This window comes from Porites lutea, chromosome 14 (assembly GCF_958299795.1).
Source record: "Porites lutea chromosome 14, jaPorLute2.1, whole genome shotgun sequence".
Classification (NCBI taxonomy): domain Eukaryota; kingdom Metazoa; phylum Cnidaria; class Anthozoa; order Scleractinia; family Poritidae; genus Porites; species Porites lutea.
Window position 1 is genome coordinate 18,797,934 of NC_133214.1, and position 16,142 is coordinate 18,814,075.

The 16,142-nt window shown below is 38.0% G+C and overlaps 2 protein-coding genes across 2 annotated transcripts in view; both read left to right on the forward strand.

Annotated features, from left to right (window-relative positions):
- Positions 1 to 723: 723 nt before the first annotated feature.
- LOC140925115 (uncharacterized) lies at positions 724 to 12,477 on the forward strand. The gene is made up of 3 exons (XM_073375070.1): positions 724 to 941; positions 10,619 to 11,306; positions 11,934 to 12,477. Exons 2-3 carry the CDS (start codon positions 10,648 to 10,650, stop codon positions 12,451 to 12,453), a joined length of 1,179 nt encoding a protein of 392 aa, XP_073231171.1. The 5' UTR covers positions 724 to 941; positions 10,619 to 10,647; the 3' UTR covers positions 12,454 to 12,477.
- Positions 12,478 to 15,422: 2,945 nt separating this feature from the next.
- Positions 15,423 to 16,142, forward strand: part of LOC140924219 (nesprin-1-like) — a 102,592-nt gene continuing 101,872 nt past the window's right edge. The window contains exon 1 of the mRNA XM_073374255.1: positions 15,423 to 15,746. Coding sequence (XP_073230356.1) covers positions 15,620 to 15,746 — 127 coding nt within the window. The 5' untranslated portion in view covers positions 15,423 to 15,619. The remainder of the gene's footprint in view (positions 15,747 to 16,142) is intronic.

The window sequence follows — 16,142 nt, forward strand, 5'->3', positions numbered from 1 at the left end:
AAAACTGTTACTGTGCCTCATTTCAATCGTGACACGGTCGAACCGCATGCAAATTATTTTAAAGTCACGCTTTCAGTTTCCGCACTTGGTTATGAAAAATGTTTTGTTTCCAAAGGTTATTACAATATTCAAACTTATTTACCTTTTGTGGTTTAAAATAGAACCAACTCTTCCTGGATTTGGCCTTACTCGCTTCACGTCGGCTTCCGCTTCGGCATGTTTCCTCAACGGCTCATAACGGGAAAACTAACAGGGGTAGACCCGGGTAGACCCCGAAATTTGCAAGGAAGAAAGGTTGAAGTAACGAGATGGCCAAAATAATTCGATAAAACCGCGAACAGTAACCAGCAATAAATCCAAGAAGAACGGCAAAAACAACACTCAAATCATCATGGCGGCCTGCACATGACCGAGCAATTCAAACTTGTCTCAAACGCTCAAGAAAGCAAAATATTTAAAAGTAACGAAATTGCTATCAAGATAAAGTGTTCCAACAACTTTCCACGGCGGTATAGTGTCGAAATTACCAAAACAAGCTTGGAATAAAGCGTAAATTTCACCACGTATACCTCTGAAAACAGCTCTTTCCGAGCGCGAAAATCGCTCTACAAATGACGTATTCTGATTGGTCGAATCTCGTGACGCGTTCGATGGGGCTTTCCCCCGGGGGCTTTCCCAGAAATAGAGTTGACTCAGAGGCCAAACAAGGTCAAACAAGGGAAAGGACCGCCTGACTATTGACAAAGGGTTATTTGGCGCGAGTGCTTGATTTCGCCCACGTGCAAGCTGAATTAAAAAGTACGGCCACGAACATGTTGATGCACCATTTGCCTTTGCCATTGCCTATGGACACAAACTAAAACGGCGAAAGAAATATTTTGTCTGGAGGAGCTACAATGCCAGTTCCTTAGCATTTGGATGAATCGGATAGCGACTGGATTGTAAGCTCAATTTTTTCTTTTTATATATTTCTTTGGAGCTTTTTTCATTCGATCAGTCACATTTGCAAACTTTCAATTTATTTATTTTATTTGAATCTGTTTAAATCCTTACGAGCATTTAAGCGATGCATCGTTATGACGTTTATATGCAATTAGACTACAGCTGACACATGTTATTAACGATGTGTGACATGTGTGACTCCGGCTAGAAGAATTTCCGCTACCTTTATCAAATCTTATAGTTCGTTCTGACTTTAAAATTTGGAAATGCCTGACTGAAATGGTAACAGTACAATTACTCTGACACTTAAACAATGGAGAAAAACAGGACATGGATAAAATTACCGTTAACTTAATAAATCATGGTATGTTTGCAAGTATTTAGTAGATGTCGGCGACCTGATAATTAGGTGATAATGAAGTAAACGATTCGATCCTAATTTTTCTGAGGAACTGAAATGACGCACGCATCGATCCAGCCAGCTGGTCACATCGTTTGTTTTGTAAATACGACAAACCTTACAAACTTAAAAGTCGTTCATTTGTCTTACTTGTCGTTTGACCAAATAACATTTACTTCTTCATCGCCTTGCCGTAAGGATCAGTTTGCCGTTTCATATTTTTCTACAGGTTTCATTGTACTGATCCAGGGCCCAGTTGCTCGAAGCATGGTTAGCGTTAACCAGCGTTTAATACCTTGACAACGTATTGGTTTTGATACTGCTTAACCAATGGTTAAAGCCAACCATGCTTTGAGCAACTCAGCCCTGCAGGTCTACAGCTGGGAGAATCGGCACCACTCATTGGTTTGTTGCTGTGGACTTGCTGATATTTTTTATATGCCTAAACACCAGGCTCCCAGACAGATGTTAAATACACCGATATAGAAAGGAAGCTAATATAAGAATAAGAGTATCCTCTCAAATCCACTGATTGTTAAACAAAATGAAAGGTTCGAAAATGTAGAGAGTAGAGAGTTGAGAGAGACATTTTATATGGGAGCAGTCAAAGAGACAAGTTTTAGCATAAGCAAAAACACGTTTTGCGATGCATGTGAAAGCTTTCTGTTTGACTTCATTTTGGCGATGTACAGGCTACAAGTGTCCCGGGGCAGTAACAAACTCCTCTTTTTTTCTGAAGTAGAGCTGCGGCTATAAAATGCGAAAGTGAGTGGTGAGGTTCTCGCTGTTTCCGGTCTTGTTACGAGCACTTAAGTAGCCACCCACAACCTGAGTTGTTCCTGGTTTGCAATATGGCATTTTCAGCACTCATACTTCGCATTTTCATCCCGTCGTTACGGAAGCAATGCTTAGGCAATTATAATCTTAAAATTATAAGAGAGTACGAACAGGATCTTGTGTCTCAACGACTTTGATCATCATTTACTGTAGTGAGGAGAACCCGCACAGAATCGAATTTTTCTATTGCTTAGGGTCTGAATATATGTCAGTCAAACCAGTTTCGGATCCAGGGGAGAGGCCCGGAGGGCTCGCCCCTCCCCCTCATTTTAAGACCAAACTGAGGCCCGAAGGGACGAAAAGAAAATTTTTGAGACTGCTTCCCCCTCCCCCCATACATACATACATACATATTTTATTTATTTGGAGTCTTATACAATAAATAGTATAGTATTTCCACCATTATTTCAGGGTCTGGATTACCACCCTCCTCTTATCTGAAGGTCTGGATTAGCCACTGCAAACTTTTATTTCAGACGCTACTCATTCACAGCTTTCCACATTTGAATGCTCGTGATCACACTCCTGTCTCTTACCAATAGCTTGAAGCGTTTCAGCTACTTCACGCTAAGTGAGAAAGAGTAATTAAAGCTATTTACCGACTTACATTAGCTTCCCACTTATTTCCTAGCTGATAATTACCAGTCTACAGCATACAACCAAGTCAGTTAGTTTAGCTGTTTTTTTTATCTGCATTCTCCGGCAAAAACTCCTCAGACCAATGAAACTCGATAAAACAAAAATAAGTTACCATGGGAAAGTCCATCTCAGTTGCGCAACTTTCAGATCCATCCATAGATTTTAAAAAAATTAAATGCACCGACTTGTACATGCACAGCGTAACAAGAATCACCCTTGTCAGAAAAGACTACATTGCAACCAACAGCGCATGCTGTTGCTTTTCAATAGCGTAAATTTGAATGATTTTTGAGCCACAAGAAGCAGTTTTTAAAACTGAATTAAACTATGGTATTGGCCATGAAAGGAAGTAACAAGGTAGCGTGAGCCTTTTTAACGTTCAATTGGTACACGAATGGAGTACTTCCTGTCCGAACCTCCGTCCACCATGATAACGAGGCAGGCTCCTGGGTGACCGTCAGTGAGCCATTTAGCCGTGTTTCCAAAAGTCAATATGTCTGCGAATTACAATAGTTTCAACAAAACCACGATTCTAGGAATTTACTAGAACAACTTTTGTGTCATTCAAGTTGTTTGCACGCGAAACATGGAATTCCAGAGAGAAACGGTGTCATGCTGTTAATACAGGCAACTCATTACTCAGATTCACTTGATATAGTGCCAAGTAGCTACTGAAGAGACTAAATTTGTGTCTGATGGTATATTTAGTTTCTTGCATGAATACCTCGTCTGACTACTAGATTATGACACCATGACACTTAATTATTTGAATGCTACATTGGCAGTGTCGCCGTTCAATTGATTCAGTTCAAGAGTATTGCAAAAGTATGTCAATTATCTCTTCGAAATTTGTTGAAAAGCATAAAACGGAGCTGATAACAGACGATCTTAACTTAATTTAGGTCGACCCAGATTGAGTTAAGCAAATGTCTATTTTATATTAACCATAAAGTCTATTAGTCGTGATTTATTCATTTATTTCTACCGCTAGTGTCTAACTTAAAATCCTTCAAGATGTTCAGAGCAAAATTTTGAAAGGGTGCCTATAGAAACAAATAATAAAATAACATTTAATTACTTATTTAACGTTTATTTAACGCCAGCTCATTAGGTCAGCGTTTTAATTTTTTTTGGTTTTCCCGCATAGACGCAGTTGGGTCAGTAGTATGGGTTCTGTGGTCAAACTTAAGGATTTTTTGAAGAACCACGTTTTATGCCGTTTGATTTACAATGTAAAAGGGAGTGGGAGTATTTAAAATCCTTGACACTGCAGTTAAAAAGAAAACGGTATGCCATAGCCAGAATAATTGAAAAGACTCAAACATTGCAAGCTATGTTTTGATTTAACCTTAATAGCTTCCCTCGGGCTGACTTGAAGCATGCCCGCTGAGGCTATCCCATCAAACTCATGATCAGCTCACTTCAATTACCGAGCGTTTGTCCATAGGTAGTACTTAGTCAGGTAGGCGCCAGTGACTTATCTGCGAAACTACTCGAGAGGGATTACTCTTTTCATTTACAACGGTCTAATGGTTAATATTGGTTATAATGTCATAGTTAACATAACTTAAGCATATACTCTTTCTTTCTTAATACATTGTATTTTAAAACTGCTTCTTTGGAAATAAATTCTATCTCAATTCTCTAAAACTTTAAATTCTGGAGAATTGGCTAGAAAATCTTAGGATTATTTCAGCTCCAGGCCTTATTAAGTACAAACAAATATATATATATATATATTTTTTTCTCTCTTTCATGTGTGTATGTAATTAACTAAGTACAAGGCGAATAAAAGGTATATTATTAGGTATATTATTAGGTATAAGGTATTGTTATTGTTGTTGATAATGGCCTTGGTGTGACGCTTGGCTGAAAGACTTAGAAGATCTATATTCTTGATATCCTTTAATAACGTCAGAGATCAGTCACAAGGAAACGTGTAAACTTCCAAAGAAACACCGCCACTCTTCATCTTATAATGTTAATTAATTGCATTCTAACAAACCTCACCCTGGCATATTAATCATTTTCGTCTATTTTGTCAGAGGAGTCTGCCTGACTAAAGCACTTGACAGAAGGCACAGAGCAAAACGCATCTCCGTTCTCGTGTTTGAAATACACTTCAAAAAGGTTAGTACACCTCAAGTCCAGTTATCTTTTTCCCTTAAGCAAAACCGATGTTTAGATTTTCAACATGTAGAAACGATTTTGAGCATCATAAACTGGTAAAATAACACGAATTATACGGACAGTTTGTAAACTTCGCGTTGAAGTTAGTTTTTTATGAATCAGTCAATTAAGTGCAGTGATTCTGTCCTGAAAAGTGCCGAGAAACTAGACTGGTAAAGAGATAAGAAAAAGTAGGGTAAGGAAAGCTCATGAGGTTAAAAAAGAAATGCTTAGATGGACGATGCCCAGATACGAAGGGTACCCACTCATGCACGTGTACAACCAAATCTTTTTACAGTAACAGCTTATTCAGCCTCAAGAGTGATCTTAAGAGTAGACCTAGACGTACTCACCTTTTAGCTGATAGAAAACTGAGACCTCTCCAGAAAACAGAAATTTAAATTCAATGGAGGAAATCACTGAAATCAAAAAGGAATATAGTTTTCTGCTTAAATGATCCTTAAGACATGTCTTGATTAATGTTGATTAGGTCCATTTATAAATTCTCCTAAAGAGAAAAACAGCAAAAACGAAAGAGTCAAATGAGATTTCATAACATATATCAATGTTGAACCAACGTATATTGTTGAGGACTAAGAAATATGTCCTCTCGTCAGTAAAGTCTAACCAACTAACCCTCAGGAACTTTAGTTTTTTATGGGTAGCAATCTTGTACAGTATAGCCCGGTAGAAACTGCCGAGGCACGTATTTCATTTTTTTGTGCCAAAGGATCAAACAAACAACCTGAAACAACCTTATCCAAGGAAAATCAAAAGCTTTTTGGTAAAACCTGTAATTCAATAATCAGCGTCATAAAGATAGAATTTATTAATGGGCTCACTGCTTTTAAACGGCTGGCTTTATCTGAAAGGCGGACGAGCTTTACTTCAGTGTTCGTCTGTTGAAATTAACAGCGGAAAAAAGTTGACTGAAGAGTGCAAACAATGACATCCCGCAGAGAAAACAAGCATGTTTACAATGCCACTAAAGCGAGCGAGAAAACGGCGTTATCTAAGTAAATATCTTGTTAACGGAGATTAGCACGCAATTTGATCAAGTCGAGTTGAAATCATTAAGTACCGCAATATTAGTCTCTACTTCTTGCGGCGTAAAAACTTAGACCTTCTTTTACAGATGTCCACACAACTCGAAGCTGTTTCAGCTATTTTATGTGGAACGTAGGTGTTATCCACTCTGCACTGCTCGTGTCGTCGATATGAATTGTTCCAAGGGCGTGAAAAGGCGCCTTGCCGGTGATTGTCGGAATTGCAGAGGGACTGGCAAAGGTTTAACAAAAACAACAATTGCGATGTGATTATTTCATTTGGATCTGTGTAAATCTTGACAAGCATTTAAGCGATAAATCGTTATGACGTTTTTGTGCAATTAGACTGCCGCTGACACACGTTATTAACGATGTGTGACTCCGGCTAGAAGTATTTCCGCTACTAGAGTCAAATCTTATGGTTCGTTCTGACTTTAAATTCTGCGGATGACATCCTTAAATGGTATCGAAGCTATTTCTAAAATTGATCCCGTGGACGAGGATGATAAAGTAACTGAGACAGACATGAATCTTCAGCAGTATTGACTTTTTACTTATCACAGTATAGACTCAGGATGTTCTGACGTTTAAGTCTGTAGATAAATTCTAAAGTGTAACCATTCAGTTCAAAGCTAAGCAGTTCTTTGCTATAGCAATTATATCATTGCTGTACAAAGTGATTAGTAATTTTGAGTTCATGCACGGAATCTTAAAATGTGATTATTCAGGTTTTTAAAAGAAAACTTTTATGGGAAATGTTTTTCTCCAGTGGGTTAACGCTTGACTGATCGAATTCTTGGTGAACAACTCATTGTTGTAGAATTCAAAGTTCATATTTTTAGTTCATATTATTATAAAGGCTTTAACCTGAAGAATATCCTGAAAACAAATATATATGGTTTACATAATTCAATAAACAGTGGTTCAAGACTATCTAAGAAAGTACTATCGGGCGAAAAAATTTGATTTACACCAAATTAACTCAGTGCAAATATGGTGCAAAAAAAGTGCAAACTAAAGTTAAATCAAAGGCAAAGATGGTAAATACCGCATTTACCTACAAATTTACAACCCCATGTAAACCGGTATGCAAATGCGGTATTTACCATCTTTGCCTTTGATTTCCTCCTCGCTGGCACTTTTTTTGCACCATATTTGCACAGAGCAAATTTGTGTATATCTCGCGCGCGCAAGCGCTTCCAGTGAACTAAAGATCACATTCTCGTCCCCAGAGCCACTCGGCTTAATTTGTAATCGTTTCCCGACCATGTGACCAAGAAACGACGGGCTCTGGGGACGAGAATGTAAAGATCAGTGAAAAAATATTTCAGGAATTTGCTGTTTTGATATTGAACTCCGTTACATTGTAAAAAGGTATTAAGCAGTATTATGCTTTGTTCGGCATACCCGTTTAATGGTTTGTTTGCTTGTTCGAGCAAGTTCCTTTAGCATCATGTTAAATCAGCGTTTGCGGCGTCCTTACTTCTATTACTGCTCTCTTAATTCAGGGGCACCCAACGAGAATATAGTTCAAAACCACTAAACATAGCCTTGTTAAACGTATTTTAGTATTTAATCGGTAGATATTGGCATATTTTTATCCCCTAAATTTTTTTTATCTGTTCGGATTTCCTATCTGAAAGTCTAGTGTTCCGAAAATTATAGGGATCAAAACTTACCTTTTCGAAAATTTCAACCAGAAAAGAGGCTCCCGAAAATTCTAGGTGACCTTTTTAGGGTAAAAATCCGTTGAAAATGGGCAATTATACCATTTTTTAGATGTTCGAAAATCCTAGGAGAGGCAGGCAAGCAAGGAATTTTGCAACAAATGTTCCGAAAATTCTAGATCTCAAATCGTGTTCAGAACAGATATTTTCCGAAAATTGTCGTTGGGTGCTCCTGTTAATTTGCCAGTAATGTATTGTGTATCAAACATATTACCCTAACAAACTACAATCACAGACAAAATTGGTTGGGAAGGTTGTACAACTTAACAGTAGTCCATTTTAATCCTAAAAAGAGAGAGTTTTCTCTTTTGCTAAATATCCCCCGTCCCCCCTATTCAATGTTGGGATGTAACAGAACAATTGCGCGCACAAACATTAACGTTTTGATCAACATTGGGCCAGGGGCGGGGGAGGAAGAAAAAGGTGAGGTAAAAAAGGCAACCTTCCCAACACTTTTGACGATGATTGTAGATACGCTTCAGTTATAGGAGCACACTATGGTTTTATTTCAAGTAGTAGGATATCGACAGTTAGTCTAATTAAAACATCTTGGATAACAAGTCTAGTTAATAAGCTTATACAGAATATAATGCTGTTTTCGTAATAAACAGAATACTTGAAATATTGTGGAAAAGATACTTAATTACTCATTACTCTGTGCATTTCATTCAGTTTCCTTCCTAATGTTTCAAAACCTTTTTATGTATTCTAGCTTTCTGGTCTCTCTTTCGCCACCAGTTGCAGCTAAATGCTGCAACACAAGATACCTTTCGATAATTACAGAACCGCCTTAAATTTCAGTTGCTTCCGCCGCCCTTTTCTTCCTAAGTAATAATGCATAAGAATCATCCCGGAAATGATGTAATCTTTTTGCACTACAAATCCTAAAAAGTTGTATTTATTTATAATGCGTGCTCATCTTAAAGAATATTGATTGTCTGCAAAGATGATCGGGTTCATTTTTCTTGGGAATTTCTTCGCGAAAATTATCCGGTTACCTGTGTTTTTTTTTCAAGTTACAGACGCCAAACATTCATCTGTATTAACGTTATAACAGTACAAAAAACTTGACCATACTTCAAATTTGTCTTTTCGGAATTTCAAATCGATTCTTAAAATAGTTCATAAACAACTTTCAGCTTATATTAAAAATTAGTACTCGGCCTATAATTGTCTTATTCCCTGACTGTCGTACTTCGTCAAAGAAGGAATTTTAAAAATACTAATTCAGATAACTCAAGCAATATAAACCACCCTAACAACGCCATCGAGAGAGAAAGCAACGAAAGCTATTACCAACTATGGACCAGTTAAGAGCTATGAGTTTTATCAGAGTTGTAGTGTATACCTGACTGCGATACCTAACTATGGTTAGTTTGTTGCCGTGACGTCAGCTGACGTCTTATGATCGTCGCAGACGTGCAGCAGACGATATTTACTACAAAGTATTTACGCGGGATACTGTATCATTACGTGGGAAAGGTGACTGACATCGTCAGCGTATATCAAGTCCTCAATTATGTGATTCTATCCTTCGCATGCTTTAAATACTTGAAAGATTTCTTTAAGCTGTTAAGTTTCCAAAGTTCTTCAATGTTTTGATGTCAACATTTTTCACTTTTTCTTAGGAAAAGTTGACTAAACGCTTCAGCTTTTTTTTACTTCCGTTCGGTAAGAGGTGAGAAGTTTGTGTTGTAGTATTGAGTTAATTGTTCTGTTTGGAATCAATTCTGGACAATATTTGTATATAAATCTGCCTTTTTCAGAAGCACAGTCTGTCTTCTTGGGTTTTTTACCGGACGACTACAGCTTATAGGTTCAACTGTCTTGATCGTCATTCATTGAAAAATGTCAATCATTTCTCAATGTACGTCAAAAGTACTTATGGTCTTTTTTAAGCAACTAAAAAACAATAACATTTCGTGAGACACTGACCTTACATCTTGCAATGTAGGGCCAAAAAACGTTGACTTCCGCAAGTCAGTCAATATTTTCAGCAAAACTTTTGACGGAATAGAGGCGGGGCAACGGTTTCGGTGTTTGGTTGAATTTGGGTAGAAAGGTCCAACTAGGATACCATTTTGAGAGCAAAATATAACAAGGGAAAAGCTAGAGTACAACAACTATTTCGTATAGTCATCGCTTCTAATCGAAGTTTCCGGGCAGCTTTTGTTACCATATAGTGTTTCTAATGAAAGCACCAAAAATGCAATGTAAGAACCCCTTGGAGAGCTAAGGTGCTGATAAACATACCAAAATTAATATTTTCAATTTAATTCGGGGGCCGATATTGCTTAATTATTCACCTCCACGAATAATTGTTATTTATGGGATCTTTGATACTAAAAATCTCGATGTAGTTTAATCACTGATCATTTGTACTCCCTTCTCCCGAGTTTCTCTCTGTCTTGTTAACGTCAAGAGGTGAGATATTTGTTTTTTCTCTCTTGCAGCAATCAGTGAACACTTTTTGAGGCTTGATCTAAGTGGTTAATTCAGTGCTTTATTTTTAAGGACGTTTTTGTTTTTTAGTAATGCTGCTGCAATATTGTTCGAACTTCGTTCCTTTCCGCAAAAACTAAAGTGCCACACAGTTTATCGACAATTAATTTATAGTTGACTTTTAATTCAGTGATATCGCTAAGCTTTTTGAGATTTCGTACAAAGCTCCTCTTCCCTCTCTCTTTTGCCAAATAGAAAACGAGCGGACGAAGATCGACTGTTCTTTTTTCTTTTTCTCGCTCACTGTAGACCAGTTGTCTATGGTGAGACACTGCAACTGGTAATTACGGCATTGTTGGTTAAGTGGCTTTTATTGTTGTTTCTGGTTTTGAAATTTTTGAAATATTTTTTTATAGAATAAGCTGTATCAATCTGGGCCCGTGGGATGATGGAGCCTGATACCGAGGGCGGAAGGCGAGCAAGTGGCGGTTTTTATTGCCAGCAGTCAGTAGATATAGATGATCATCGCAGGCAGCTTGAGATGCAGTGTCCATTCAACCAGTCCATTGCCCAACAAAGACAGCAGACAAGCGCATCTCCAAGTCATGGGTTATTGATGCCTAACATAGTTGGCCCACTTCCGCCGCGTCATACAAGTCGTATGTCTTTCAGGCAGCACAGAGAAGATACTGCTATCGTTCAGCTTGAAGAAAGGAGGCCAAGGATGCAGCAGGAAGACAGCGGCATCAATCTGTCATCAAGGTACCCAAAACAGCTGCTGGAGCTATGCCGGGCTGATGTTAGGGTCGAACATCTGCAAGAGGGTCCTCTACTCAACCTGCAATCTGGGTATAGACAGCCTGGGCGAACTGCATACAACATGCAGCCGCAAGGTGATGGGCAGGCCAGAAGAGGATGGGGTTTCTTTGAGATTGGTCCATTATTAGCAGGTCAGGTGTATTGCAGAGAGGGGCAGACTGAGTCATCCGAGTCAACTGACCAAGTAAGGTACTCTGTGGAAGAGACAAACCAGTTTCCTAGCCAATTCCAGCCAGTCGAGCACATGGATATTCAAAGTCTACCTCGCCAGCCGACTTTAAACAGGTAAGTGTCCCATTTAGACAATATACCCGAACGTTTCTCATGTTAGTAAGACGATTATTGACCCAAATCTTTCACCTGTTTAGGAATGAAATATTTAGTGGTCTTTGTTTTAGATTTTAGCTTGCTAGGGATGTTACATGTTAGGGGAAAAGGAGGTTCGCATATCAGTTTTACCTGGGGAGTACTCCATATAATGACTTATATGGGGCGGCCCCGCCCGAAGGGTACCTCTTGCAGGGTTTAGTTATATGAAGGAGCATGGATTTCACATGTTGAAATATATGAAAGGGGCAGGAAATCTGTCATTTCGTTCTGTAAAAGGCCCAACAGGACTAAGGGATATACTTTATGAATGTGAAAAAAGCCGAGAAAACGTTCTGGTTTTGTGATTTCTTCATATTTTTAAGACACTGCATTTTTTAGTTAAAAGGTATACAAAGTTGGTATGTGAAAGGGGTACCATTTGTCAATGGAAGATATTCAAAATGGGTGCTTTTTCTTTCAAAACTGGTATTTAAAAGGGCACAGAGTTGGATCGGGGCAAAGCCCTTCCGTATAAGACTTTGTTGAGTGTCCACCCCAGGCAAGTTTATACGTCCATGATTCATGGCATTGATTCATTTTCAGGTCATGTTGCTCACGAGGGGAAACTTTAAACCCAGGCGGAATCTTTGATGGTAACTTTATTATTTGGCGAATAGAGAATTTTTTTGTACTCCTTCGAGACGCTGTCAATGGAAGGATAAATTCCTTGGAAGGTCCTCCGATTCACACTGGTCGTTATGGTTACAAGCTCCGCATATGCATTTTCCCCACAGGAATTGATGGTGGAGATAGAAGACACGCTGGCCTTTTTATTGGCTTGATGAAGGGAGAATACGATAATATCCTGAAGTGGCCCTTTACTGCAATAATCTCTCTCACAATGTTGGATCAAAGCAATGTAGAAGACCCTCACCATATAAGTGGCACTTTCGTGACCGACAAAAATCAGAGAGCTTTTGAAAAGCCTGATACTGCCGTGCAATACGACATTCTGTATGGGTACGCAGAGTTTGCACCTATTGACATGATTTGCAATCCTCGATACTCCAGAGATGATACAGTAATGATCAAAATTGAGATTCATCCTTATAGCATTTGCTGAACCTTATATTCTCAAGGGGATATAGAAGATCAAATGTGTCACAACAACAACAATGTATTTTATTCAAGTTCCATAAAGCTTACAATACTTAGCCTGCGCGCAGACGAAATTAAACTCTGGTTAACTAACTAATCAGAGTTTAGTCATCGTCTGCACGCAGGCTAACAATACTTTATGCCCTGCAAATAACTATAGCGCTAATCTAGACAGGACAAAAATTATAAATAAACGCGTCATTAAATTACATATAAAGAAAAAAAGAGGAGAAAAGAAATACAAAAACACGCAGAAAGAAAAACCCCTCACACAAACTCAAGTACAGGGTTTCTGTTATTAAAAAAAAAAAGACTAATATTGCAACTGGAGGTAAATACAACGTATCAGGTTAACTTCTTAAAATATTCTATTAAATAAGTAACATTCAAATAATTTTCTTCAGTATCTAGAGCAATAAGGAGAAGTGATTTAATTTTTTTTACCAAAACAGAATGTGGAATAGAATTGCAAATAGACACGCCAATTCTAATTAAAGATTTTTTCATTTTTTCAGTTTTAGAGAAACATTCCTTGGCAGATAATCGCGTATTATAACAATATTTTGTACTGATTTTCGCAAACTTATTGCGAAGACTTTTTGGAGTTGTATCAGCATGGTGGTCTTGGTGTTTTTCAAATATTGAACACAAAGGACAACCTGACAAAAAAAAATGAATTTTTAATCTTTCTTATTACACTTCAAATAGTTCCTAAGGCCCCCGGCCGATTAAATGGAGAAAAGTTGTGGACAACTGTTTAGTACTTGGTATTTTTTTCGGCTTATTTCATGGATTTGGTTTGCAACCCCTCCTGCAAATCAAACACTGATATTTGGTGGTCCTTTACAATATACTTAAAATAAAATGGAAGCTTTACAGGGGCTCATGCAATTTGTTTTACGACGACGACGGCAACAAAAACGACAGTATTTTAGAAACAACTTCGCCGCGTTTGTTTTAAACTTAGTCGCGATTATTTCAACTCGCTCAAAATGTTAAATGTCTGTGAATTTTCTTGAAATTGAATTCCAAGTTTAGAATGGGAAATGGAAATTCGCCGTCTTGTCTGTATTTCCTTCGTAGACTACTCACGTAACAGAAGTCCCTCAGGACTGTCGAGTAGCGAGCATGTTACGTGCGTACCAATGAGGCAATCGTGCGAACATAGTTAATGGAGTAGAATGGTTATGAAACCCAGACTCTTTTGTTATATGTTTTTGTGGACCTGAAGGGGCACAACGTTCAATAGCATTCCTAGCATTTTTATTGTATTCACCAATAAAAACGTTGCTTTAAGTTATTCCGTTGCCATTGCCGTCGCCTTCGTCGTTGCTCAAACTGGCTCTATTGTTTTAACCCCCCTATAGTAGCCACGTCCCTACAATCGATGTTAAGGTAACTGGTGTATACTCGTACGTCTCATAAACTGCGTTTTCCGGACATGTGCACGCATAGCCTCCCACGCAGACTTCGTCACGCGTTCCTGCCCCACGCGTGACGAACCCTTAAGAACGTCTGCGTGGGAGACTAGTGCTCGCGAGGCATAATAAGGAAATCACAACTTCGCTCATGTGGCACACTTCCTTGTACATTTCTTTGCCGTTACTGCACGACTGCCACACAAAGTAACCCGCCTACGTTTGACAAATTGATCGAGAAGAAGAAGAATTGAGTATTTTAGCTGCCATCGCCATCGTGGTTAATTGCTTAAGCAACCTATTTATAACTAGGAAGTGAACGATTTTCTCTTTCGATTTCCCATGGATACAAACCAATCTAGATCCACATCTTCGACCCTAGAACGTTTGGACAAAAGAATATTAAGGAAGAATAATTTGAAATGGTTCATTAATTTAGCGGTCCCATTACTGCTCTTGTCTCTCTATATTGGTCCTTGTTTTACTGTGCATAGATTAAATAGAGGACAATATTTTCGACTGAATAGACCCTATCGAGGTTTTAAAATTTTAATGATGTTACTACAAGTTGTAGAACTTCTGTAATCACCATTTTAAATTAAGGGTTTCACAAGCTGTTAATCTTATAATTGGTGTGGTAAATTATGTATTGAATAATATAAACTTTTTCGAACTTCGATTTGGTAATGTGGTTAAACAAATGACTAACCGTAAAGTTTTGATAAGTACTTGACCTTAACGTGCCTTATTATAGTTTGAACTGGCATGGATAGTAAAATATATGCTTGTTCATTACATAATATCTTGGGAGTAACTTTTGTTAAGTTGAACAAAGAAAAAATAAAGGAAATTATAAACAGTGTTTTTAAGAAATGATAAGCAAACCAATCAAGTTTGGACAAACGCTACAATAGAGATGATATATAAACAAATAAGACACTCAGTAACAAAGCGGACATTCACTCTGTTAAACTTGTTAATGAATGTTTTAAAAGAATATCAAAATAACTACTGATAAGCGAAATTATAAGAAGACAATGCGTCTAAAAACCTGTTGCTTATTAATATTTTCTTTCCTTGAATTCAAGATTCATGTTTAGAGTTTTAGAGGATCATATTTTGACCTAGTCTTTGCATAAATAAACCTTACATAATTTGATCCTTATATGCTTTATGTAAACTGTTCGTTTGGTTTGAAAGACTTGTTAAGGGCACGACTCAATTAATACACAGGGTATCTTTTGTGAGTCCCCTCAGTATGTAAATAAGCAAAGAATACAATTTGGTATGCATATTCCTCTATGTCTTCCACCGATTCTTTTTTCTAGTCGTATGCATTTTACTTTAGAGACTTGCTACAAAAAATTGGAACGCAAATTGCATTTTTTCAGTTATGAATTAAAAGTTGTTTAGAAAATGATCAAAATGCAACAAAAGAAACCAGCCCTCCCTCTGCGCGTTCGACCAATTGTCCTTAGGGTACCCCTGCCGGTTGTCCAGCCGCGATCAGCGGAATGTTTACCGCGATAGTAGTACACGATCGAACTAAAACTTACGGAGTCCGCAAACACAATGACCCTTTCTAATTCGCTCGGTTTGATCTAGTTGAAAATGGAATTAATGGAAAACTGCATAAGGAGACACAATGAGCAAGATTTTGTTTCAAATTTTTGGCGCGTACTCTGACATCGCTGGAAACGCCTGTGGGTGATAATGGCGTCACGAACTCGGAGCTCGATTTCTTCAACTTCGCGAAGTCCTTCTCCGGAGAAATCATTCGGATCACCGAAATCATCATCACTCACAGCTTCAACAGAGCAGCTAGTAGCGACCTTATCAGGTGAAAATATTGGTTGATTTAACTGTTTGGAGGTCTTATGTAGTTTTATATTGTCCGTTTTACACATGAATCAACATGGGCTTATAAACAATCAGCTGAAAGTAGGCAAAGAACGCACAACTACATAACAGTGACGCTTGATTTCATTTTAGCTGTGTGTTCCAGAATGCTTCCAGAATGCCGAGTTAGTTCATGAGAATTGAAGCATTCAATAATGAGTTTAATGTGTTCTTTCCGTATCGATGTCGGTCTTTAGCAAAGTGCGTGCAGCATGCGATCCATATGATCGATTTTCACGTGAATAATTGCATAGCTTTGTTAAGCTTGATTCGATAACTTTTCCGTAATTGAAAAAAAAAACTTGCGTTGCAAGTTTACTTGTTTTAGTTTTTCACT